Genomic DNA, 25,165 nt, shown 5'->3' on the forward strand with positions numbered 1-25,165 from the left:
CAGACTTAAACAAGAAAATAACTATTCCCACTTGAGGAAAATATAAGCTGATGTGTCACAGGGAAGTGTTTTGGGACCAGTCATTGATCTGTTGTACACTCGGAACTTGCCTACATTTAAAAAGTTAGAAACAGCTATTGCTGAAATACAATGTTTGGCAGAAAAATGGCACCTGGAGGTAGAAATTGTCGATAACGTTATCAAGAACTATGCCCAAAGATATGAATAGAGACTCCATCAGCACATCAATGTTGAAATTCTACAGCTCCTAGATAATGATGACTTAATTAGAAGATGAAAGAATGTAAAAAATTGATCTAATTCAGTAAAGTTATAAATAAAACTCGGTGCACATTATATAAATATCATTCTTCATGCTAGAAACACAAATGGTTTTATTACTGGAGAGGAGTTATTATTTCCCACCAAGTCTGAGGGAGTCACCACCATAAAGAACAGTCAGAACATCTTTTTAGTCTGATGTGACAATCAACTAATAAAGAAATTGCAGGAGCCATCAGTTATTGTTATGCACTGGACCATTGCACACTGGTAGAAAAGATCCTAACAAATTTATCGGCATTCTGTAATCAACGATTAACTTGCAAAACAAATTAAATTTTGAAGATACAATGTTGAAGAGAAAACTATTTTAAATTATTACTCGATAAATGCAAATGATATGATTGTGTTTTAAATAAGTAACGTTTTTAGAAATAGGCATAAAAAGGATGCACTATAGATCAGATGGCTGAACAATATGACCATAGAATATTACACCTTACCCTGTATCACCCTATATTCAACACAAACGAATGACTATAATGGAAGTCAAACCCTGCAGGTCAAAACAGATATACAATCAAAAATTATAACAATGTCTACAATAATTTTTGGAGATGGAGATCAGACATATGGAAGCAAAATTGATAAATGGTAGAATCGTGGATAAAAGTGGAGGCAAGGGTGCAAAATCTGACAAGAAAAATCGCCCCACCCAATACAGTAACCAAGATAATACCAGCTACTATCTTCTGGGATGATCTCTAAAGTTGGTCGCTGGCCAGTCCAGTAGGCCTAATATATACCGAAGACCATAGTTCGGAACGTTAAACAGTATGTTAAGTTCAAATAAACCATAATTGCTAAAAAGAAGACACTAAAATAAAACAAAAAATATCGGTTATTGTGGCGACTTTTTGAATTGGGAAAATATTTCGCAAAGAAAAACGTTTTATTTATTTTTATAAAATTTTATATAATACTATAAACTTATTTTAATGATAAATTTTCACATTTACGTTATTAAATACAAACTAAAAGTTCACTGTATAATTGAATTTTCATTAATGTCTAATCCAATTAATAGTGATTGGGGTTAGCTTTTACAAAATCCTTCAATATGCTCATATTTAACAATAAATTGATTAATACATATATACACACATAAGACCAACAACAAAATGAGCAAACCATTATGCAAAGACTATAATAAAATTAAAAATTTAGTCGGTCAAAAGCATTTCTAATAAAATTATAGATATTGTCATTAGTTATTTTGCATCTTCGATAGGTATTAGAACAATTTCCCCCTTTTAAACCCAATTTTACACTTTCCGCTAAATTTGAACTTAGTATGTTGGCTCGTAACCACTCGTTACTAGCTAATCCATCCAGAACTTTATCAAGGCTTGAACCAGATCCTGAAACAATTAAAACTTTTAAAACTTCCCTAACAAAAGTTTATCTGGCAAAATACCTCTGGATACGGTCTCTGCTGACTGTTTGACGGTTTCACATACGAATTTTCTCGAACACGAATCCAAGTCGACTTCGTATTGAAGAAGTATCTTTTCCAGAGTGCGAAAATATGTCCACGTGTCATTATCATCACCTGTAAATCGACAAGGAAAAATTTACGTCACTGTCATACTGACGCCCGTGTTAAATTCAAGTCATATCGAAATCATAGCTCATAAAATTCAAGTTTTTTTTTCTTCATATTGATGGAGCAGATCTATGTCTTGGAGTTGATTTTGTACGAGATTAATCTGTATCCAGATTATAACTTGAAGGATGTTAACGAAATAGGTCTTAGCTTCAAATTTGCCCAGAGAATCAATTTTGATATTGATACGCATTTTTTTACTGGCCCCCAAATTCAAGGTTTGTTATAAGTATTTTTATTTATTAGATCCGTTTCTGTAACAAGTATATTTTGTTTACTCCATTGACGCTATTTAAGAAGTCATTAATTTTCATTATAATGTAAAATTTTAATAGAAAAGTTGAACAAATTTATTATAATATTGTTTTAAAGCTCGGGCTTAAATATTTTCATCGGCTCAATCTAATATCTATATTCACACATTTAAGATGCTTGCATGTATGATGATCATTTTAAGGGAATTATTGAAAAATATTGGTAGAATATACATTCATCAAAATATTTCCCATAATTTTCTACAACATAGAGAGCGGTCCAATCGTCACTCCATTTTCGCACTTTTATATGCTGTATCGATCTGAAAAAGTGGTAATCAAGCATTAAGTGAGTATGCGGGTGCGGCAGAGTTTCCCATTCTTTCAGTGTATCCTTCATAACTCTTGCACCGTGTGGTCGAGCGTTGTCAAGCAAGAGCATGACTTTGCCTCTAATACATGCTATTGCTCGCCTTTTTGCAACAATACGTCGTTCAATTTGCTTAATTCAGCAGAAGCTTAAGAAGAATTTGGCAGATATCTGGACTAACAGCTTCATTCGGTTTTGCTCGTAATACACACCTTGCTGATCCCTAATATTCACAGCAAAATTTTATAGCCATAATGTTGATGTGGTTGCCTCTCCTGGACTAATCCAAGACGCTTAATCCCATGATCTATGGTGTCTTACAGAAATCCGTAGTAGATCCATTTTCATCGCCGGTCACGATAAACCACAAAAACGCTTCCTTTTTTTTCTGACAAGCGATGAAACTGAATTTTGTCTATTTTCTAATATTTCCCATCGCATGTAAATGCCTACAAATAGTAGATGAATCAACTGCTAAGCACCTGAAAGTTATTTCAAGTGTAAGCTGATTTTCATCCAATAAGTTTTCGGCATTTCATCTTACGATTCTGCAGGCCATTCCTTGTCAATAAGATTACCACCTTTAAGTTAGAAAAAAGCAAAAGTGACAAATAGGATATGATGGACCAGCATCACTAAAAGCTTAAGTGTAATAAGTGTTCGATAGGCTTCGCTATCAAATGTCTTCAAATCAATTGATAAAAATAATTAACACAAAATTTCAATTTTGAGCGTTCAATTAATGTTATATATATACGAAATGACTCAATGACACTAAATGCAAAACTATTGATCACCTGACGAAATATCAAAATCATCAAATTTTATCATCAAATCATCAATTGATACTTCGCATTTTCACCAATATAATAAGGAATTAAGATTAATATAATATAAGCTATATAAACAAAAACAATAAATACTATATAATGTGTTAAGTGCTAAATAATATGCTAAACAAGAACGGTTGAACCAATTCGATTTTTAAAAATATTTATTAAAATCTGAGGGAGATTCTTAATTTTAAAAAATGTAAAAACTTTTTTCTTTTGCCCACTCGAAATATGACAAACGCTATGATACGCGAACTATGAAATGCTCCGTAGATTTGACACTTTCTCTTTTCAATCTATTCCCAGGAATCAATTCTAGAAATGGCAATCCAAGATTCAATGAATCGGGAGCAAACAACTTTCGAGTCAACTTTCAATTCATTTACATACTGTTGGTTTTATTCAAATAATTTGAAAGAGTAATATACAGAAATAATACCATAAAAAAAATTAATTATAAACGCAACATTAAAATTAATATAATATTAGACAATATATAAATTTGGCAGTTTTTAATGGATTCTCAATTAGTGCATATTATTTTCTTGGTTAAATAAAATATCTAAAGACGTACTGATTGTACGTATACGTATTGTATTGTACGTGTACTGATTTTTCACAGTAAAGCTTTAAATTTAAAAAAATCCTTCAAAACTGATTTATAAAGCTAATATAATACAAGGTCATCAAATTAAAGTGGCATTTTTTAATTTAGAACTTGAAACAATAAGCGGAATGGAGGAAACTTACGATTTAAGCTATTCAACACAAATTTCGCAATATATTATGTAATCGAGTGTTGTGATGTTGGAAAATCCCTTTGTTACCGTTGTGCTTATACAAGACTGTTGAATAAGTCCTCGGAAATTGATGCAGATAATGATCCCTTAGTTGATCCCTTATATTCCTAGTTGTACATGATATGTCTAACTCGTCTGGTCATCATAAATCCATTTCCAGCGCTGGACTAGATTGTTTCATTCAATACAGTGTTATAAATACATCTGTTTTTTGAGGACGATCTTTGAGTTTTCAATACAAAAAGTTTATTTACGCATATTAAGAAATTCATTAAATCTTTATTCGACCTATATATCCAAATTATATCTTATAGTAGTTTTATAGTACTCTAATGTGCTGTTGACCTTTCCATCGTCCCATTTCACATCTTGTTGAAGCTCCCAGAACCAATTTCATGATCATCTAATGTACATAGATAGTCCGTTCAATTACGAGTTTTGTTCGTACAGACCAACTATATGGTACAGTTGCCAAATTCCTTCCTGAAGCTTATTTCGTCCGCTATAATTTTTCTGCTAACTACCAATATCTAGTTTTCATATCACAAAAGTTAGTTCCGTATGTCGGTCGTTATAAAAAATTGTGGTGAAATGTCGCTCCTACAAGTTAAAGGAAAATAGAAAAACCCGTCCTAGATGATTTTTTAACAAAAATATTCTCAATGCGTGTTTTTTTGAAACAAATGTTTTATCAAAATAAACATTATTAGATATGATTTTAAAAAATAGAAAAAAATCAGGTTATAACATGTGTTTTTGTTGAATAGCTATTTATTGAAACAAATAGAAAATGTCTAATAACGCCCCCCTACATGGACCCTTACAGAGACAAATGATTCGAGTAGTTACTCACTACAAAGTTGGAGAAATATTTCCACTTAGTGAAGAAAACTTCGTTGACTCACCACATGTTTCTTCTTCAAACCATGCAAACAATAAAACATATTTGATAAATCACCTTTGAACTCCATAGACAAGGCAAGACAAGCTACACAATAGGTTTGTAGTATATTTCAATTATTACACCATGTTCAACCCCAACTAGAGGGGTCAAAGACATAATATTAACGGACTCAAAGGAAAAGAAACTCTCTTATTGAAGACAATACCAATACATTTCTAAGTTTCCTCAGGAGAGTCAATTATTATAAATCAATAAAATTTAACAGTGTTAGAGATCATTTGTTGTATCTGTTGTGCCTTACATCAATTTTGGCCAAGTTTTCATTGTGTCGACACCTGAATGCCTGCTTCAATCTACACAAAGCGTCGTCAGTAATGCATTTCAGGGCAATTAGTCTATTCTGAAATATAGAATGCGATAGAGGATAAACTAAGCAATGTAATCTATTCATTGAATTTGTTCGTTCTATATATGGAAATTTAGTGCTGTACTTCTCATCTATATATTAAGAAAAAGATGTACGTACATTTCAGAGCCTTTATAATTTACATTTACATTTACATTACAAATATTACATTTATAAATATTTAGATTTTACATCTTATAATTCTATGGGCCGTTGGTATAATAATAATAATTCGTCATTTATCTTCGTTAAAACAAATTATTTTTAAGTAAAATAATAATTTTTATTTTTAAACCTTACACATTTAGTGCTGGTTAAGGCTGACATAGACGATACGATTCTGAAGAGTTCATAAAACCATCCTGAATTGAATTTATCCAGTTGACAGGAATCAGGTTATTGATCAAGAAAATGGACAGATATTTAAGCAATTCAACACAAATTTCGTTGTGAAGTTGGAAAATCCTTTTGTTGCCGTTGTGCTTATACAAGACTGAATATGACAAGTTGAATAAGTACGCGGAAGTTAATGTAGCAATATTCTAACTGTGGCTGTTTCTGCTATTCGGAATAGTAGAAACAGTCTTGATGAAAAACGTCTTTCACGAAAGAGATTTTGGAGGTATGGAAACTGCCAGAGTTATTAGCTAAATGGTAAAACAAGTGACACATTGGTTCCCTTTGTTTTTAATATATACACAGAGGCACAGCGATTATTGAAAAGCTGTTTGAAAAAAGGGAATACTGCCCTGTGATATTTCTGTAGGTCTAATAGGCCTTTGACCAGATATAGCATTAAGAACTAATACACAAGGAAATATTGTCAATTGCTGGAGTCGTATATATTCGAGTTGAAACATGTTTTTAACATGAAGTTTCACATGAGATGCTCAATTCCTCAAGCAGAATCAGCAAAATACCTCGGTACCCATTTGAGTGGTAGATTGAATTGAAAGTATCAAGTTAGATAAAAAGCTGAGCAGATCGATCTCAAAATTAAATAATTGAACTGGTTAGTCGGAAAATACAACATTATATAAGCCCAAAAAGATAATTGATTGACTGATCAGTCAGCAATAAAATCAATTTGAATATATGGGGCATAAATATGGGATTATACTGAGATATCGAACAGACAAGTAACTCAACTATGCCAAAACAAAGTTCGCTACGTAATTAACGAATAATTTCACAATGACCTCTAAGTCACATTGATCTACGAAGTTGTCCATGATTTAATCATAAAAAAAACAAAGGTTACAATACTTTGAAGTTTAAGTGGTATAATTTAATTTTAATTTGGGAAATACATACATATGTATTTGCAACATCTTGCTGATGAATTGATGCCAGTACCACCGAAAAATAGAAATAATTTTCAAAATGAAATTAATAAAAGAGTATATAGTATAAAATGTAATAAAAAATATACTTCTAACAATTAACTACGCTTTATTGTACCCCTCTAATCCAAATTGAAAGAATGAATAATGTTCCATAAAATATATATTATATATCTATTTTAAATCTTCAAAAATCTGTATCCAAAATATTGTTCAAGGTATCAATCAATTAAATTTCAGAGACAACTAATGGTTCAAAAATAACAATGAATTATGGGAAAACATTTTTATTTACGTCAAAACCATCGATACTGAGGCAACTACTGCTAAGCGATCCATTTATCATTACTCTTTACGATGGAAATAAAACAATCGGTCAAGCGCAAGTTCATTGGAAGAAAGAATTTGCTGAAATGGTTAAATTCTTTGAAAGTCTGGGAATAGTAAAATCGACTACTTTCGAGGGTAAAATAGAATCAGCCAATATTTTAGTAAAACTAACAATAGTATTATAATTTTAGAATGGCACGAACTGAAACAAAATAATAAACCAGTTGCAAAAGTTAACGTTTTTATCCGCATGTCCTGCTTTGGATCCAATGTCCAGACGATGTTCCAAATAAGGCGCGATGGATCCAGGCATAACTACCTTTTTAGACAACGTAACGAATCGAAAATCTTTAAAGTAGAAAAGTAATCAATCTTGGAGTGATTTTAACTGGGTTACTCGAGTAACTAGAATTATTTTTCAGACATGCTGATGATCGAATTCAACCACTAGTAGCTCCGTTATATGCTGGTATGACAGATGGTAAGTCGAGATCATCACTGGTCAATATGAAGGAAAATGTATCGTTAACCGAGTTATTTGCCACTGCTTTGGATGACAAGATGAGTATTTCTCAAGGGGTTGAAGACGGTATATTAATTTTAATAAAATTTTATTATTACTATCAATGAAGGCTGATATAACACACTGTAAAGACATGACATGCAACGGCAAACGTAAACAACATATTTTTGCTTCAAACATATTAACATATAACATAAATAAATATTTTAACTAAATGAAATCATTATAGAAAATTAATGTATATGAGAAGAATTCGTTGTAATTTGTATCATGCAATACACCGCGCATCATCTTTGATCCATCCCAATTGTTATTTGGTTCAATTGAGGTCACGCAGCCTGACTCAGCATTATGAAAAAATAAAAAAATAAATGAGTATTGAACAAACTCAAAATATATAAAAAAGACTAAAGAAGGCAGTGGGCAACAATAAATAAAGACTTGAATTTATGAGAGAATCCCTTAAAATTAGGGAGCATCCCTCAGTAACAAGCAAGTGCATGAAATGTTGTACAGAAAAAGTAGTTCAGAAATCAGGAAATGTGTCAAAGATAAATCTGGGTTTTCAACACCAATTATTTCAAATAAATAATAGCGTTATTGAAACTATAAATTGTCGAAGTATTTAAAAATCTTTATTTCGCATTCACGTTAGCTTTAACAATGTTGTCGTATTGCCTGATAATTTGTACTTTAAATGTGTATTATTGTATCATTCGTAATACTACGTGTTGAGATGCGGGAGAGAAAACAAGGTTGTAAATTAAATACAATTTATTTTCTCTCTTCATTGAGTGAACTAATACCTAAAGACGAGTTGATCTGTAATTGATAATAAAGAATACCTGGATGGATACATGGATACATTGGATAATGTAGACAGAAATTCCAAGCTTTCAATAATACTTCAATAATACGTCAATTAATACAGGAATTTCTTCAATATTTTCTTCAATCAATTCAATTTCTTCTTCTCATTTTTAACTCTTTCCCTCGGTGTTCATGCAAAATACTGCCTTCTCGTTTTTTTTGGGCCTGATTTGCCAGCTTAAAAGGTTTCCTTGCTGATGTTAACTCAATTTATAAGAGAGGATTGCCCGTGAAGGCGGTTTATTTTGGGGTATGAGAACCTTTGGCGGCATGAAGAACCGCTTTTTGTTACCTGATTGGGAACGCCTCTGACAGGGATCCGATATGGGAATTGTTGAAGAGGGCTGAAGTTGCATGGAATTTCTTGTATAAGGAGAGAACGAACCGTCTTATTTCTCATGTGTCAGTTTCCCGATGAATTTGAATATTTTTGACAAACCATGGTACGTTCAGAGTTTGCCTGAGCTTTATTTATCTGTGATGACCATAGGAATCTACGGTAGATGAGGCCGAGATATGTGGCTTTTCGTCCCCACGGGATTGAGACTATTTCCACTCTCAGCTGGTAGGCGCGAATGTGCCTCTGATTGTGAAAGATTATGACCTGGGTTTTTTAGGGGTTGATTTGCAACCTCCAGAAATTTAACTATTGGACTGTAGCATTTAATTGAATTTGAAGTTTTCTCTGAGAGGCATCTACAAAACGGGAACTGGTGAAGAAAGCTCAGCTGGTGAAGTGTCATCCGCGTATTGGGCGGTTTCCAGAACTTTCTTCATTGGGATGTCTGATATGAAGAGGTTGAATAATGCTCGGGCTAATGGGGAATCTTGGGGGACTCCTGCTTTGACTGATTTAGGACTGGAGAGTGTATTACCGATCTTTACTTTACTTGAAAGGATCTATCCGACAAAAAGGAACGCAGTAAAATTATCAGGTCTTCGGGTAAACCTGCTTCGATGGCTTTATGTATTAAGCCGTCGTGCCAAATACATAAAACTTTGTCAAACGCTTTTGTTGGGTCTAAAAAAAACGCGCAGAGCTTGTGCTTTTTCTTCATGGCAAAGTAAATTTCTGCTGCCAATCTAGTGGTCTGATGTGCACATGAATGTTTGGCTCTGAACCCGTGTTGTTCATCTGGTATGATGTGGTTCTACTCAATGACAGTTGAGGTTGAGTACAAAAAGGATCGCTGTTTTAGCAATCTTGGACATTGAACTAAGCAGGCTTGTGGCCCTGTAGTCTGAAGTCGAAGAATCTGCTACTTTTTTCGGAATCACTACTATATGTGCATGTTTCCAAACTTTTGGGAAGTGTTGCAGCCGCATGATGGAATTTATGATGTTAGTTAATTCCGAGAGCTACTTGTGTGGAAGCTTTTTGAGTTGGAATACTGAAATTTCATCGTATCCAGGTACCTTTTTGCGTTTAAGATTGCTAATGATTTTTTGTAACACCTTTGGTGAAACTAGATGGTTTTGGAGATAGTTTGAAGACGCTATTTTCACTAGATTGTTGGCCTCTCTGATGACTTTTTTGTTTCTAGTGGCGCCACTTCCCTTGTTACAAGTTAGGCATTCCATTTGTTTTTCTGCGAAGTTACCTGGCCCTTCACATTTCAGGGGAGGGAATGTCTTTTTTGACTTTCCCCGCTAGACTTTTCGAGATTCCCCAGATGTCAGCGGGCGCGTCAAGTTTTTGATTGAAGGGAAGTGAGTCCCACTTCTCCTCTCTCCAGACTTTGACTGTCTCACGGACTTGACTGGATGCCTCGTTGGCCTCCTTCGTTGGCTTTAACGTCGGGGTCTAAGGTTACACGCTCGTCTGTGGAGTCTGTTCTTATGGCGAATTAATTCCCTGGTATTTGGCGGCAATGCTGTATTGTAATTGCCTTGCGGGGGTGGAATTGTGACCGTTGCCTGTTTGTGAGCATTTTGAATATCATTTGTGAGCTTGATAATTGCTTCTTCGATTTGTTCGCGCTTGTTTATTTTGGGAATTGGACCTGTTTTCAGCAGGATCTCTTGAAATAGTTTCCAGTCAGTTTTTCGAGTTTGTTTTCCATACAGGGTTTTGATCATCCGGGAGTCGGTAATAAGAAGTGTAGATTTTATAATTCGGTATCGAAAAATGTATGGATGGTTTGAGGAATGTTTCCTGGAGCAAAAATATGTCGATGTTGTGACTGGTCAGTACGTCGACAAGTTCCTCCTTCTTGTTGCGTACTGATTGTGCATTCCAGGACATGATGTTTAGGGATCTGAGGGGCCTAGTATCCATTCACGGGCATGAACATTGCTGTGATTTACGCGGAAAGCGCTTGGAAGACGGATTGTTTTAATTGCTCAAGCTGCGATTGAGGAATCCAAATTTTTGCCTGTTGGCTTGCCTGTCCGGAGTTAGCCAGGTTATTAGCGAGTCGCCTACCTCCCCCGTTTCCCCAGGCTGACGTCTGGGGTGGAGTGGGCTCGGTAGATGGTGCTGGGGATTTTGACGACCTTGTTTTTGGTGATTTGTTTGCTGGTTTGCAGCTACAGCCAGAAAGGTTGGCCGTATGTGGTTCACCGCAATTGCTGCATTTGGCTGAAGATATCTTTTCTTTTTCGCAGACCTTTGTCTCGTATTCCCCTGCGCACTTCAGGCATCTGGGGTTTGCGTGACAGTGGTTTGCGGGATGGCAGTTAAAAAATTGAATTGGTTTTCCTAAGCTACGTTGGGCCTGTACCTTGATTAATTGGTCCATGAAATATTTTAAGTGGAAAATATGGTGTTCTTCTCTCGGAACCACCACATATACGATAGGAATTGGGTTGCCTGATTTGGCTTTCCAACGTTGGATAAATTTGGGATGAAACCCGAGAGCTTCGAGCTCAAATTAAATTTCATCTGTCGCTACAAAAATTGCCAGACCCCTGAAGATTGTCCGGAGGCATCTTTCCTCCGGGGGACAGAACGAATGGTATTGATATATCCGCTCGTCTAAAATTTTAGTCAACGCACGGAAGTCCTTTTCTGTTGGAGGGTAGAAGAAGACACCCTCCTTTTTTGTCTGAGTAATGCCTATTTGAATGCCATGTTGGCTTGTTATTCGTCTTAACTCGGAAAAATATCGCTGGTCGCGTAGTACTACCGGCGGTATTTTTGATTTTGATTGCGGCGGCGAAAGCGATTACGTGGAGGTAGAAGGCGAGGTGGTCGCGTTTGAATTAGAGATAGGTGTTTCTGTGGCAGTATTCATCAACTTTTGATTGGGAAAATTACGCTTACGTGTGTTTACGATGCTCTCCGTCGTTTCAGCTGATAGTTTAGGAACTGACTGCTTTGGTGTCTTGAAGTTGGCCGGTTTGGCTGCTTCGCTGATGCTTGGTGTGGGAGTTAGCCATGATCTTGACAGGGGTTGTTTTCTTCTTGGTGGAATGCCAATTATCTGTCACAGTCGGCCAGATTAACTTTGGTTTCTTCTCTTGGTTACTCATTAGTGTGAGCCTCTTTTTCTCTCAGCTGGAACCCGTCTTCGGATCTGGTTTCGTTGTCTGTTGTTTCATTTCTCGCTGTGTATTCTTGATCGCTCATTGCTTTCAAGTTGATATTGGATATTCCGGTTTTATGTACTAGTTTTTGTTCGTTCCTGTTTGTTGGTTAGTTATTGCTCATAGCCTGAATTGTTTTTGTCAGTATTTCTATTTGTGTGGAGAGATGGGCTACTTGTTACTGGAGCCGTGCACTCTCCTTGCGCGACTTCTCGTACATTTGTTTCCAATTGACTTTATTATGATCATTCTGATTATCACCGGCTACTTGGCAAGCCTATTTAGCTTACCATCATTCACCGGTCTTTTCACTGGGTTTTTGGATCTTTTGTTTCGAATGTTTTTCCACTTGGAGAACTGAACAGTGCTCGACGCAGTTTACCCTACCTGCGTCGTATATAAGTAGCTGAAATAAGGTCTGAACATGTTCACGCACCGACGGTTGCTTGCCTGTGTGTCTTCTCGTTGTGGATGCACAATGTTTTATCGCCGAAGCTCCTCCCTTGGATACTTGGTGGTGGTGGACAAGGCTGGTCCAAGAACCCTTTTTCGTACCCCGATTCGCTGAGGATATCGGGGTGGGAAACACTCTTCCAGCTAGGAACTTTTCACACTGATAAAACATGTGCATTTCGGACTCTTAAAGGATTCCAAAAAAGTCCACAATTTCGAGTCTTCTTGGTATTTATGCTTATATGCACTGTAAGGAGTCCTCTGGCAAGTCTAACGTCCGACACGTTTCGTCTAGCCTCGGGACTTGAACCGTCGTTATCCGAAACACTCGACAACGAGACGGTGAGAATCATCCTTGTTGAACGCGTGTTTTCTGTTTATTTGTTATCTTTTTGCCCTTCTATTTTAACCAGAGGTTCAATATACTGCAAACGTTATGCTTTTTTATCAGGTCATAATTCTTTTCCATGTCATAAATATTAGAAAGTTCAGTTAAAAGGTGTAATAAATTAGACCCTCTAACAATAGAACCGAAAAAATTCTACAATTAGCGTAACTTACATTTTACATGACTGTCCCAACCATTCATAATAAATTTGCGTCGCAACACTACGTATATGTATATATATGTTAGATCTACCCAAAAAGGAAAATCTGCTTTAACAATAGAACATTATCTTCTTCGATAAAGAAAACGTGATTATTTGTAACATTTTTCATGAATAATTGCATCAATATTTTTCCTCATATTCGGGTCGACTTTTGAACCCTGGCAGATGAAAAGGATTCTTGGCGTTATTTGATGCCTTGAAGTTCAATCTTCAGTCTGTGTCAAGATTAGTTCTAGTTTTCAAGTTCACGCATGGTGATAGCATTGCGCTCTTATAACGCCTGTTAGCAGACGAAGTTGCAAAATAAAATGGTTTTGCAATGTCTATTCAAAGTGTTTCTATCACGTTTGTGGGTGTTATAGATACATATTTGCAGTTTTGTTTTTTTGTCAGTGTTACGACAAGCCATCGGTACTGAAATTGTTTGTAACGCGTATAGAACAAGGCTGTACAAGCGACCAACTGGTGAAAATTTATACTTCTAAATTTATATGCCAACGTTATGGAGAGAACCGAACAATCAGATAAATGATTGTTGCCTTTGATCGATGAATGTCGTTAGTATATATCCTTAAGAACTTCGAGTTCATTACCGGCGAGTAATGAAAAAAGTATTTTATTATTTAATTTCAAATTTTAACAAAATGTTTGACGCCTGATGAAGTTGCAGCATGGGCATTGTTTCGGCATGGCAAGTGTTGTTCACATCTTTATTGGAAGCCACAAATCATCAGATTACAAGCACATAATCGACAATTTGTTAAAGCATTCCTACAGGATTGGAACTCGAATGTCTCTCAAAATACATTTTCTGCCCAGCTTAGTTTTTCCTACAAGTACGATACGGGGCGACAAAAGCGACGAGCAAGCGCGGCTACACCAAGATAATAGTGAAAATCGAAAAAATATCATGGATTTTGACATAGGCATAATGGGCGATTACTGATTACTTACGATTACTTTTGTTGGAATACGTGAAACAGATCCTAAGCAGCATGAAAGGCTCAATTCAACCTCTATTCATTTTTGATTTATAATTTTTATTTCAATAAATGGTCGTTAATGGTTAAAAATAGTAAAAAAAACATAATTTATTGATTATTTCGCCAACTAGAATGTATTTGAAAAAACTGGCTGCTAATTTTGATTCAAGCGTCCAATTTACCGTATGAATGGCTTTTGGTTCCCAAGTCCAAACCCTTGTATACTTTTGTTGTGAATTTTATTACATTAGCGCAGCATTCTTAATAAGTGTTCATTATATTATTATTAAATAATTCAACTAGTATTTCCACAATATGGTGTAACATTTCAAAAGGAAATATTACTTAAGCATGCTTGTAATGGAATAATACGAATTTCAAAACTAAAGATATATGAAAGACGCCTTAATAAGAAAAAAGCATGGCTGTCGAAAATAAATTCCTCGTTTTTTCATTTAAATATTATTCCAAATCAAATTTTATCTTCCATATGTTCTTCATATCACTTTCCATAATTAAAATTAACATCATTTTTAACTGACTTCAAATAAAATATTTTCACAAAAAGATTGAACCGACTTCAAAAAGTGAATAAAAAACTCACGAAAAAGTAGCAAATAATCAAACTTAGATTTTTAGCACAAATAAAAAACGTTTTAAAACAAAATATGTACATAGCAATCATTGTAATCTTATATATAAAAATGAATCGCAAAATGTGTTGGTAAGCGCATAACTCAACAACGCCTGGACCAATTTGGCCAAATCTTTTTTTAAAATGTTCGTTGAAGTTCAAGGATGGTTTTTACGGCGAGAAAAATTAGAATTATTGCTGGAAAACCCCTAAAAATAGCCCTTTTATATATAAAAATGAATCGCAAAATGTGTTGGTAAGCGCATAACTCAACAACGCCTGGACCAATTTGGCCAAATCTTTTTTTAAAATGTTCGTTGAAGTTCAAGGATGGTTTTTATGGCGAGAAAAATTAGAATTATTGCTGGAAAAGCCCTAAAAATAGCCCTTTTCTTTTTCCCATACAAATGATTTGTAACTAAAACGTAGTCAATTTGAGCTTTATTGCTATGGTATAAAGTTCATATTAAATTACAAGCACTCACTGTTGTCTAAGCAATGTAGGTGTGTTCCTAACGTCAAAGATCATATCTATCAAAACAATGTGCGTGTGTGCGTTGGAGCACAGAATACATAGTTGGAGGAGTTTAATGTCGCGTTCCGAAACTCGCGTTTCTTTTGTATTAGTTTCGGCACGCGAGATAAAATGCATCAGTTTCCACGTCATTACATCAGTCAAACAAAAATCGCGTTACCAACAGTGTTTTATTATTTTTAATATCCAAATTTTAAATAAATAAAACAATTCGTACGGCTTAAAAGGATTTGAGTTCAAGTCATATCAAATTAAAAAAAAAAAGTTGTCTGTTACAGATGACTTTTGACAGATGACAGATGAATTGTCAACTGATACACGAAACAAATTCGTATATCGTGTTTTGTGCAGAGTGTTTAGTTAGTTGGTGTTTGTTTAGTTCGTGATTAGTGAAAAAATAATTTATATTTGATATGCCTCCTATAAGACGAAGCAATTTAGGTAGAAGAACCAGAAATGCTATAAACCAAGCTAATTACCGATCTAATCGTACTGCACAAGAACGTGACGACGGAAATGAACGTGAAAGAATTCGGATATCACAAACGCGTGAAGCGCGAGCGCGACATTCAACTAATAATCGCGCAAGTTTGAATCGAGCTGCTTTCAGTTACGATGTGTCAATTGACTACAGTAACTACCAATGTGTTGTTATTGGTTCTATGAACTTGGTTTGCTCACACTGTAAGGCATTAAAATACAAAAACAAAGCCAATGGATTGTGTTGCGCAAGAGGTAAAGTGAAATTGATACCATTGGATCCACCACCAGAACCATTGTACTCATTGGTTTCAGGAATAGGAACAGATTCTATACACTTTTTGACACATATCCAACAATATAACAATTGCTTTCAAATGACTTCATTTGGGGCAACAAATGCAGTTCGGGAAAATTTTATGCCAACTTTCAAGGTATGTATTATAGCAGTTACTCATAATTATTTTAGCGAACAAAATTTTCTGTCACCAAAGTTAAGATGTGTTACTAATCTTCAATTTCTTAATCATTACGAAATATATCACTTAGTCATCATATTATATGGTGATTCAGTTTCAGTGACACTTTTATTATATTTTATATTTGATAGATATTAGTTAAAACTAAATATATACTTTTTAAGATCAAATATTATTTAAGTTTGATCACTGACAATCCATTAATTTATACCACACCATAATATTTTTTTTATTTACAGATACAAGGGCAAATATATCACAGAGCAGGTTCACTGTTACCAGTGTCATATAGCGACAACAAGTTCGTGCAAATTTATTTTATGGGCAATTCACCACAAGAAATTGATCTGCGTTGTGCACATAACAATTTAGTAAAGAGGTCTATTGTAGAACAATTACAAACTTTATTTCATCAACACAATCAATTGATTATATTGTTTAAAACTGCCCTGGATCTGATGCCATCCGATAATCACAAAATTGTAATCAGAGCTGATAAAACACCTGCAGGTCAACATACAAGACGTTTTAATGCACCAACTATTGATGAAGTTGCTATCGTTGTAGTTGGAGAAAATTTGGAATCCCGTGATATTGTTTTACATCGTCGGAATGATCAATTACAATGTATAAAGGAAACACACCGCTCATATGATGCACTGCAATATCCCATTATATTTTGGCAAGGTGAAGATGGCTACGATTTATCAATAAAAATGATAAATCCCATTACAGGTAACTAAAATATTAGTTTAGCTATGGCGATAATATCTCAGTCACTATATTATGTATTTGAATGTTATTAAAACAAAATCTGTTTACAGGTTCTGAAACCAACAAAAAGTCAGTTCAATGAACTATTATTCATACCGCCTAATGATTCGGGAAAATGAAGATAATCACATAATGAAATGTCGGCGATTATATCACAAATATGTTGTTGACATATATGTTAAAATTGAAACGGAGAGATTAACATTCATCAGATTGAATCAAACCAAACTCCGATCTGAAGAGTATATTCACCTTCGAGATGCGATTAATACTGATGGAAATGCACAGAATGTCGGTCGGATGACTATTCTTCCAGCAACATACATCGGAAGCCCTCGGCATATGCACGAATATGCTCAAGATGCCATGTCGTATGTTCGTCATTATGGTACAGCAGATTTGTTCATCACATTTACATGCAATCCGCAATGGATAGAAATTAAGCAGGAGTTATTCCCTGGGCAATCACCCATTGATCGTCATGATATTACAGCCAGAGTCTTTAGACAAAAGTTGAAATCTTTAATGAATTTCATCGTAAAACATAATGTGTTTGGTGAGACACGCTGCTGGATATATTCTGTGGAGTGGCAGAAACGAGGATTGCCACATGCACACATTTTGATTTGGTTGGTTGAAAAGATAAGGCCAAATGAAGTTGATGCAGTGATATCAGCTGAAATCCCTAATGTACAAGTAGATCCTGGATTGCATGAGGTAGTTATCAAAAACATGATACATGGTCCCTGTGGAACTCTTAATCAAAATTCACCGTGTATGATGGATGGTAAATGTTCAAAACGATATCCACGGACATTAATATCGGAAACAATTACTGGTAATGACGGTTATCCATTGTATCGTCGCAGATCGACAGCAGACAATGGAAAATCAACAGTTGTCAAATTAAATCAACAAGATATTGAAATAGATAATCGTTGGATTGTTCCATATTCACCCATTTTATCAAAGACATTCAAAGCACACATCAACGTTGAATCTTGCCATTCAGTGAAATCGATTAAATACATTTGCAAATATGTAACCAAAGGGAGTGATATGGCTGTGATTGGAATTGTTGCAGAGAATTCTAATGATGAAGTTACCCAATACCAAATGGACCGCTATGTCAGTAGTAATGAAGCAGTTTGGCGAATATTTTCTTTTCCTATTCATGAGAGACACCCTTCTGTTGTTCACTTAGCTGTGCATTTAGAAAATGGACAAAGAGTGTATTTTACAGCACAGAACGCAGTACAAAGAGCTGCTCAGCCACCATCTACTACATTAACCAGTTTTTCTGAGACATGCCAAAACGATGATTTCGCACAAACATTGCTATATTCTGAAATGCCAAAATATTATACCTGGAATCAATCCTCAAGGAGATTTATACGACGGAAACAAGGAAAACCAGTTCCAGGATATACAGATGTATATTCCACCGATGCGATTGGCCGGATTTATTCAGTACATCCAAGCAATGATGAATGTTTTTATTTACGACTGCTATTAGACAATGTACGTGGCCCAACATCATTCCAACAGTTACGAACTGTTGATGTTGAATTGTGTGGATCCTACAGAGAAGCCTGTCAACGTTTGCAATTGCTTGAAAATGACGCTCATTGGGATCAAACTCTCAATGATGCTGTAATATCATCACACGCTCATCAAATACGAACATTGTTTTCATAATCATATCTACATGCTTCCCATCAAACCCAATTGATTTGTGGATGAAGTACAAAGATTATATGTGTGATGATATTTTGTATCAAATACGGAATAGAATGGGAAATCCAAATATACAAATCAGTGAAGAAATGTACAATGAAGCATTGATTTCAATTGAGGACATGTGCTTGATAATGTCAAACAAACTATTAATTCAATTAGGCCTGACCGCGCCCAATCGTCCAATGCATGACGCTTTTAACCAAGAGTTGCATCGAGAAAGACTGTATGATCTCAACGCTTTGAAAGAATTAATTCAAACAAATCTTCCACTGTTAAATGAACAACAGAAGTATGTATTTGAAACTCTTATGAAAGTAACAAATGATGAAACTGGAGGGATTTACTTCTTAGATGCACCTGGTGGTACATGAAAAACTTTTTTGATTTCATTAATATTAGCAACAATTCGCTCACAAAATAAAATTGCACTTGCACTCGCTTCGTCGGGAATCGCAGCAACTTTGCTTGAAGGTGGTCGAACAGCCCATTCAGCACTAAAATTGCCATTAAATATGCAAAGCAATGAAACTCCAACCTGCCACGTTTCGAAGAACTCTGCAATGGCAAAGGTTTTGCAGCAATGTAAATTGATTGTTTGGGATGAATGCACGATGGCACATAAAAAATCTTTGGAGGATTTAGACAGAACCTTAAAAGATCTACGTAGCAATAATAACCGATTTGGTGGTGCAATGATTTTATTAGCAGGAGATTTTCGTCAAACATTGCCAGTGATTCCACGATCAACGCCAGCTGATGAACTCAATGCATGTCTAAAGTCCTCCAATTTGTGGAAACCTGTCAAAGTACTTCATTTAAGCAAGAATATGCGTGTCGAGTTGCAAAATGACCAATCTGGAAACATATTCTCTAAACAACTCATTGACATTGGTAATGGCAAATTTCCTATAGACATGTTGACTGGCTGCATTAACTTTCCTCAAAGTTTTTGTCAGTTAACTCGATCAAAAGATGAACTTATTCAGAAGGTGTTTCCAGATGTTTCTCAAAATTACAGAAACCATGATTGGTTGAGCGAACGAGCTACACTGGCTGCAAAAAACATAGATGTAAATGAATTAAATTTCAAAATTCAAGAACAAATTACAGGCGAATTGAGGATATATAAATCAGTTGATTCGGCTACTAATCAAGATGATGTAGTCAACTATCCACCGGAATTTTTAAACTCGCTGGATTTGCCAGGATTGCCACCTCACAATCTTCAATTAAAGGTTGGATCGGTGGTTATAATGTTGCGAAATATCAACCAACCGCGTCTTTGCAACGGTACACGGTTAGCGATAAAATAATTACTAAACAATGTGATAGAAGCAACTATACTCAAAGGAAAGTATAAAGGAGAAGATGTTCTCATACCGCGCATCCCAATGATTCCGACTGATGTGCCAATTGAGTTTAAACGACTACAGTTTCCAGTGCGGCTTGCTTTTGCTATGACTATAAACAAGTCCCAGGGGCAATCATTAAGTGTTTGTGGTATTAATCTAGAAAGCCCATGTTTCTCACATGGTCAATTGTATGTTGCCTGTTCCTGTGTTGGAAACCATCAGATTTGTTTATCTATGCGCCAGGTAATCAAACAAAAAACATCGTATACCACAAAGCACTACAATGATAATAATAATAATTATGATTCACATGATTAACAATAAAGCGATTACTTACTTTTCAATCCTTTCAATTTTTTAAAATACGTAGGCACAAAAACTGCCACATTACAAATCTTTTTGACAGGACGAAGTCTGTCGGGTCAGCTAGTAACTAAATAAAAATAAACAAAAACCTTATTTAACCTATCTACTACACGTATTTTATATTCTACTATATACACATATTTTAGCTTAATACTTACCTAAATCTATTTATCTATTTACAATTATTTTAACTACTACCAACTGATCAGTTTGAAGTCGGTGCCAAGCATAAACAATACAAAAATAATAATATAACTTTGTGACATACACAAAATTAAGTTACGAACAAAACTAATCTAATTTGTTGCTGAGCATCAAGTGATCAGTTGGTGGTAGTTAAAATTATAAGTAGGTATTAAGCTAATTTGTGTGTATATAGTAGAATATAAAATACGTGTAGCACATAGGTTAAATAAGTTTTTCGTTTATTTTTATTTAGTTATTACAACGATTATTATGAACATATTTTATTTTAAAATGTTTTCTGTGTTAAAAATTTCAGTTTGCTAATTTTTTACTTTCCTTAAGTTCCTTGTTTATTTTTTGAAGTCGGTTCAATTTTTTTCTTGATAATGTTTGTTATAACATTCAAATGCAAAATATTTATCACAGAATTTTGTGAAAATGTACATTCCTTGACGCACATATTCACACAGTTTACTGTAACTTTAAATGTGTTCTTCAACTATGCAATGTTAAAATAAGCACAATAAATTATTTGTTTAATATATATTTTTATAGCTGTATCGATCTGCTATCGGCCATCTGACAACAAATTTTTCAATCTACTAACTCTCATCAGCGCTGACGTCAAAACCCACGACAAAGGCACCTGCGTAACCATCCAGAAGAGCCACACTCGTGGTGATCACGGCAACAGAGGAGGAGCAAGAGATAACTTAGATGTGGGTAATTTCAATGAACTGACAGCCGACAAAATCGCCCGCAAATTGTGTGGTAGCAGCGACTGTCCAGCCATGAAAAAATTTAAAGAATATGGTAAGGTCTCCATCAGATGCAATGTTCAGTTATATTAGTAAAGAAGTTTTCAATTTCAGGAATCGGCCCTCTAGCAACTGGTAAAAATTTAGGAACGTTGTATGGAAATGATGTGGAACCACATGTCACTTACGGCTTAAGTCACATGTATGGTACTTTCCGTGAGTATGGGCCATATGGTGTATTCTCAAGACCCAAGGACGAAATATTACCGTTTGTACCTTTAGAAGACAAGAAAAATGTAACTAGAAATTCATGCGGAGAAAGGTCCAAACCGGTAAATATTTACAGCAGCAAATTAATTCCGCTTTATTAGAAAAAGCGACTGTGAAAACTTTATGAGTAACGAATCAAAAATATATTGGCTGTCGCATCGAAAAATTATTACCCTGCTAAAATTATTAACCAACATTGATCAGTAAATACTCATTTAAAAGAAAAAATCAAACTAATTATTTTTTAATTATATATGGCAGCATTACTAAAATTTATATATATATATATATATATATATATATATATATATATATATATATATATATAAATTTTAGTAATGCTGCCAAATTTAAAATTTAAATTACGAAATAATTAATTTATTAATTCCTATATTTATAATCCAAATAACTTTAAATAGAAAAAATATGGTACATGGCACAGTGACGGATGTCCTTTAAGACTCAGAGGTGGTTCAGATTCCAGTATAATAAATGAGGCCATCCACTCTTCTAGTAAATATACTTTGGCACCTAAATCTCCAATGATCGAGTGCAAGAGCGTCATGGACCAGTTCGACAGCATTCTTGCGGAGTATAAGAAAGGTAGGTTATACTCGCCTATTCAATAAATTCGAGGAGCACAGTCTATTCAGGAATAATAGAATAAAAAATATGATGCCTTAATATTTCATCTGTCATAAGAGAATAAATATTTTTAGTTATTTTCTTAAAGTCCTTGAAATTTAAATTCAATTGGAAAAATTGTACACAGATGGTTATCATTCTTATTGAATCAATAAATATCAATATATGATTTTAAAAAATAGTCAATTCAATCCAGACAGATTTAGTGAAAGCTCAGGTTAATTCGCTGAACATTACATTTTACAAATCTGTAAGCACATTCCATCTCCAACTTTAGTTATTGTTGACAATAACTAGAATAAAAAGACATTCCACGACGACGTTAAAAAGGGTAAAAAAATGATCAGTTAAAATATATCAGTTTTTTGGGGGATTTAAACCTAGGCCATGAAGGTTATATATGAACTTAATGTTTCGAAATATTAGTTTATATGTAGTGAAATTTATATATCATTGAAAAATTATGCCCTGGAGAATTATTTTTATCAAACAAAGAGGTATTAACAGTCAGAGAAGATATAATAGAGATATTAGGTACCATGTATTTTGATAAATGATATATATTAGTGGAAATGCGAGGTATCCAAGTAAACAACTGTTAAATAACTTAATATTTTCTATTAAATTTATCGACAGTTTTCTATACATAAAATAATAGTTTTCCATTTGGTAGTATTGATTTTCATTGTATACGGACGAACATATTAGTATCGGTGTTCAATACTTTTATTGTTTGATTTGACCAAATCTGCTGCCGAAGCCCCTCATAAGCTTCTAGAAACTTATAACGATGCTTCTCTATCATATCCCAATTTCCATTTTTGGTTTATATGATTTAACGATTTAATGTTTAAATAAAAGTAATTATTTTGATATCAATTACAAAAATAGTCTGATGGACCAAAGGGACAATGAATTCCATGACTTATTGAAGAAAATTCCAGCTCAAACTCTCAACAACCTTTCAAACAGCTTGTCAGTTAATGAATCATGACAAAATATCAATCATATCAAATATCAGAATACCCAAATGTTATTCGTACTTATCTGCCACCCAAATTCATCGATTTTGAACCATTTTAACATCGCAGTTTCATAGCTTGTCTGGCAAAAAATCAGAGTTATAACGATATAATGTGACGAATAATTTTTTTTAATTAAATAAAATGTGTAATATACTAATATATCCACAAAACTTGTTAATTGCTCATCGTGAAGTTACTTCATTGAAATTTCGCTGGATCGCTTATATAATCACGAGTTTACGCAATTAATAGCAATTAATATTAAAAAAGTAAACATCTGAGTTACTATTTAAAAATTCCACAAATAAATAGTAATAAAAATGTTGTGTTTTAAAGCCATTGGACCCTGTCGCCAAGCGACCTGCCCTTTTGCCCAAACATTGGCGGAAGACGCCTGTAAAAGGGCCTGCAAAGATGACAAACCTCCACCGATTAAAGAACCAAGTTTGATATCATGTGATAATGATCCCTGTTTTGTAGAGGAATGTCCATACGTAGATCCTAAAAAGAGAAGGTAACAAGTTTATTATTATAATTTGCAAAAAAAAAACTTGAAACAACCAGAACTTGGGACTTTTCCTAAGAAATAAAAGTAAACAAAATAATAATTTTGATATAATAATAAAAACCTAAAGACACCTAAAACGAAACGAAAAATAAAATACCTGTGATAAAACAAAGATCGCGGATATTAACCACAAAAAATAATTAAAACTGTTTACCGAGTAGAAATCGAAACCAAGTTATCACGAGCCATGATCAATTGAATGTTGACACCACTACCAAATCCCATTACACTTTCAACAGATAGCTTTATTATTATATATAGACAGCCGCGGCACGTGGTTCAATACTTGCACAACGTCAAGTAAAAAAAATTGTCCGTCATTTTATCAAAATTCCCGTTACAGATTCGACACAGATTATTCGACACAGATTATTCGCGAGCTACAAGTGCACTGAGTTCAAGTGCACCCAGGCCAGCGTAAACCTTGGACTACCGCGGTGAACACGGGCTGATCTAATATTCCGCAGTGCAGAGAATGAAGATTCCCGCGACGGACGCAGAGTAAAACGAAAGCAAGCGATTTAAGGATATGGAATTTTGTTTACGAAATAATTAGGTTTATGCTTTCCATATATCGTGAGATAAGAAATTCATTCGAAGAATTTCGGAGCATTAAATTTGGGAGTGCAGGTGCACATATGCACTTATTGAGGAATCGCCGCTGTGTACAGATGTCACTTATTATATACTGGTGTCAAAACTCTCTAAATATAACTATTTTCTTGCTATATGATATTACTGAGAGACAAACACACAGAAAGTTGAATAATATGTTTCAATTAAGTTGCACATTGCCAGCTCAAAGATACCAGCAAATGATCCCCACCACATGGTTGTTTAGCTTCACTTCTCTTTTATAAAAAAAAACAAAATTAGAGTTTATTATGACCTCATTGGGCCGAAAACACCTATTTACGCCAAAGCGCAATTTTATATAAATTATTATGTTAATTAACATATGAAACTTCATATATATTGGACTAAATTGATGTTTCAACCCAAAAGGAATTTTGTCAATACCTCACACTCTTGTTTCTTCCTTGTTTGATTCTAGTTCATCATAGAACCGCCCTTATTGAAAAACCCTATGGAAACTCTTTTTTAAAATTAGTATACTTATAAATATGATTAAATATTTAAAGTTGACGGTTGAAAAGTGTCATTTTCAAAACACGATGAATATTTTTAGTATAAACA

The 25,165-nt window shown here is 34.4% G+C and overlaps 1 protein-coding gene and 1 long non-coding RNA gene across 4 annotated transcripts in view; one reads left to right on the forward strand and one right to left on the reverse strand.

Annotated features, from left to right (window-relative positions):
- Positions 1-1,224: 1,224 nt before the first annotated feature.
- On the reverse strand, positions 1,225-24,450 carry LOC143195775 (uncharacterized). 2 transcript variants are annotated; one of them, XR_013005593.1, is made up of 3 exons: positions 24,066-24,450; positions 1,760-1,894; positions 1,225-1,703 (listed from the first exon to the last, which is right to left on the reverse strand). It is a non-coding gene; the product is annotated as an uncharacterized LOC143195775 (long non-coding RNA). The 2 variants fall into 2 exon arrangements; XR_013005592.1 differs by having other exon boundaries at positions 1,227-1,703; positions 24,123-24,450.
- LOC143195774 (uncharacterized) overlaps positions 1,914-25,165 on the forward strand; it is a 55,592-nt gene continuing 32,340 nt past the window's right edge. For both annotated transcript variants that reach the window (XM_076403217.1, XM_076403218.1), the window contains exons 1-8: positions 1,914-2,166; positions 7,099-7,323; positions 7,380-7,551; positions 7,611-7,777; positions 21,258-21,515; positions 21,575-21,792; positions 22,150-22,333; positions 23,737-23,914. In XM_076403217.1, the coding sequence (XP_076259332.1) occupies positions 2,007-2,166; positions 7,099-7,323; positions 7,380-7,551; positions 7,611-7,777; positions 21,258-21,515; positions 21,575-21,792; positions 22,150-22,333; positions 23,737-23,914 (1,562 nt within the window). In that variant the 5' untranslated portion in view covers positions 1,914-2,006. The remainder of the gene's footprint in view (positions 2,167-7,098; positions 7,324-7,379; positions 7,552-7,610; positions 7,778-21,257; positions 21,516-21,574; positions 21,793-22,149; positions 22,334-23,736; positions 23,915-25,165) is intronic.

The sequence above is a fragment of the Rhynchophorus ferrugineus genome, unplaced genomic scaffold (assembly GCF_030347505.1).
Source record: "Rhynchophorus ferrugineus isolate W39M unplaced genomic scaffold, kcgeb_rfMv2 rfM4, whole genome shotgun sequence".
In the NCBI taxonomy this organism is placed as follows: Eukaryota; Metazoa; Arthropoda; class Insecta; order Coleoptera; family Curculionidae; genus Rhynchophorus; species Rhynchophorus ferrugineus.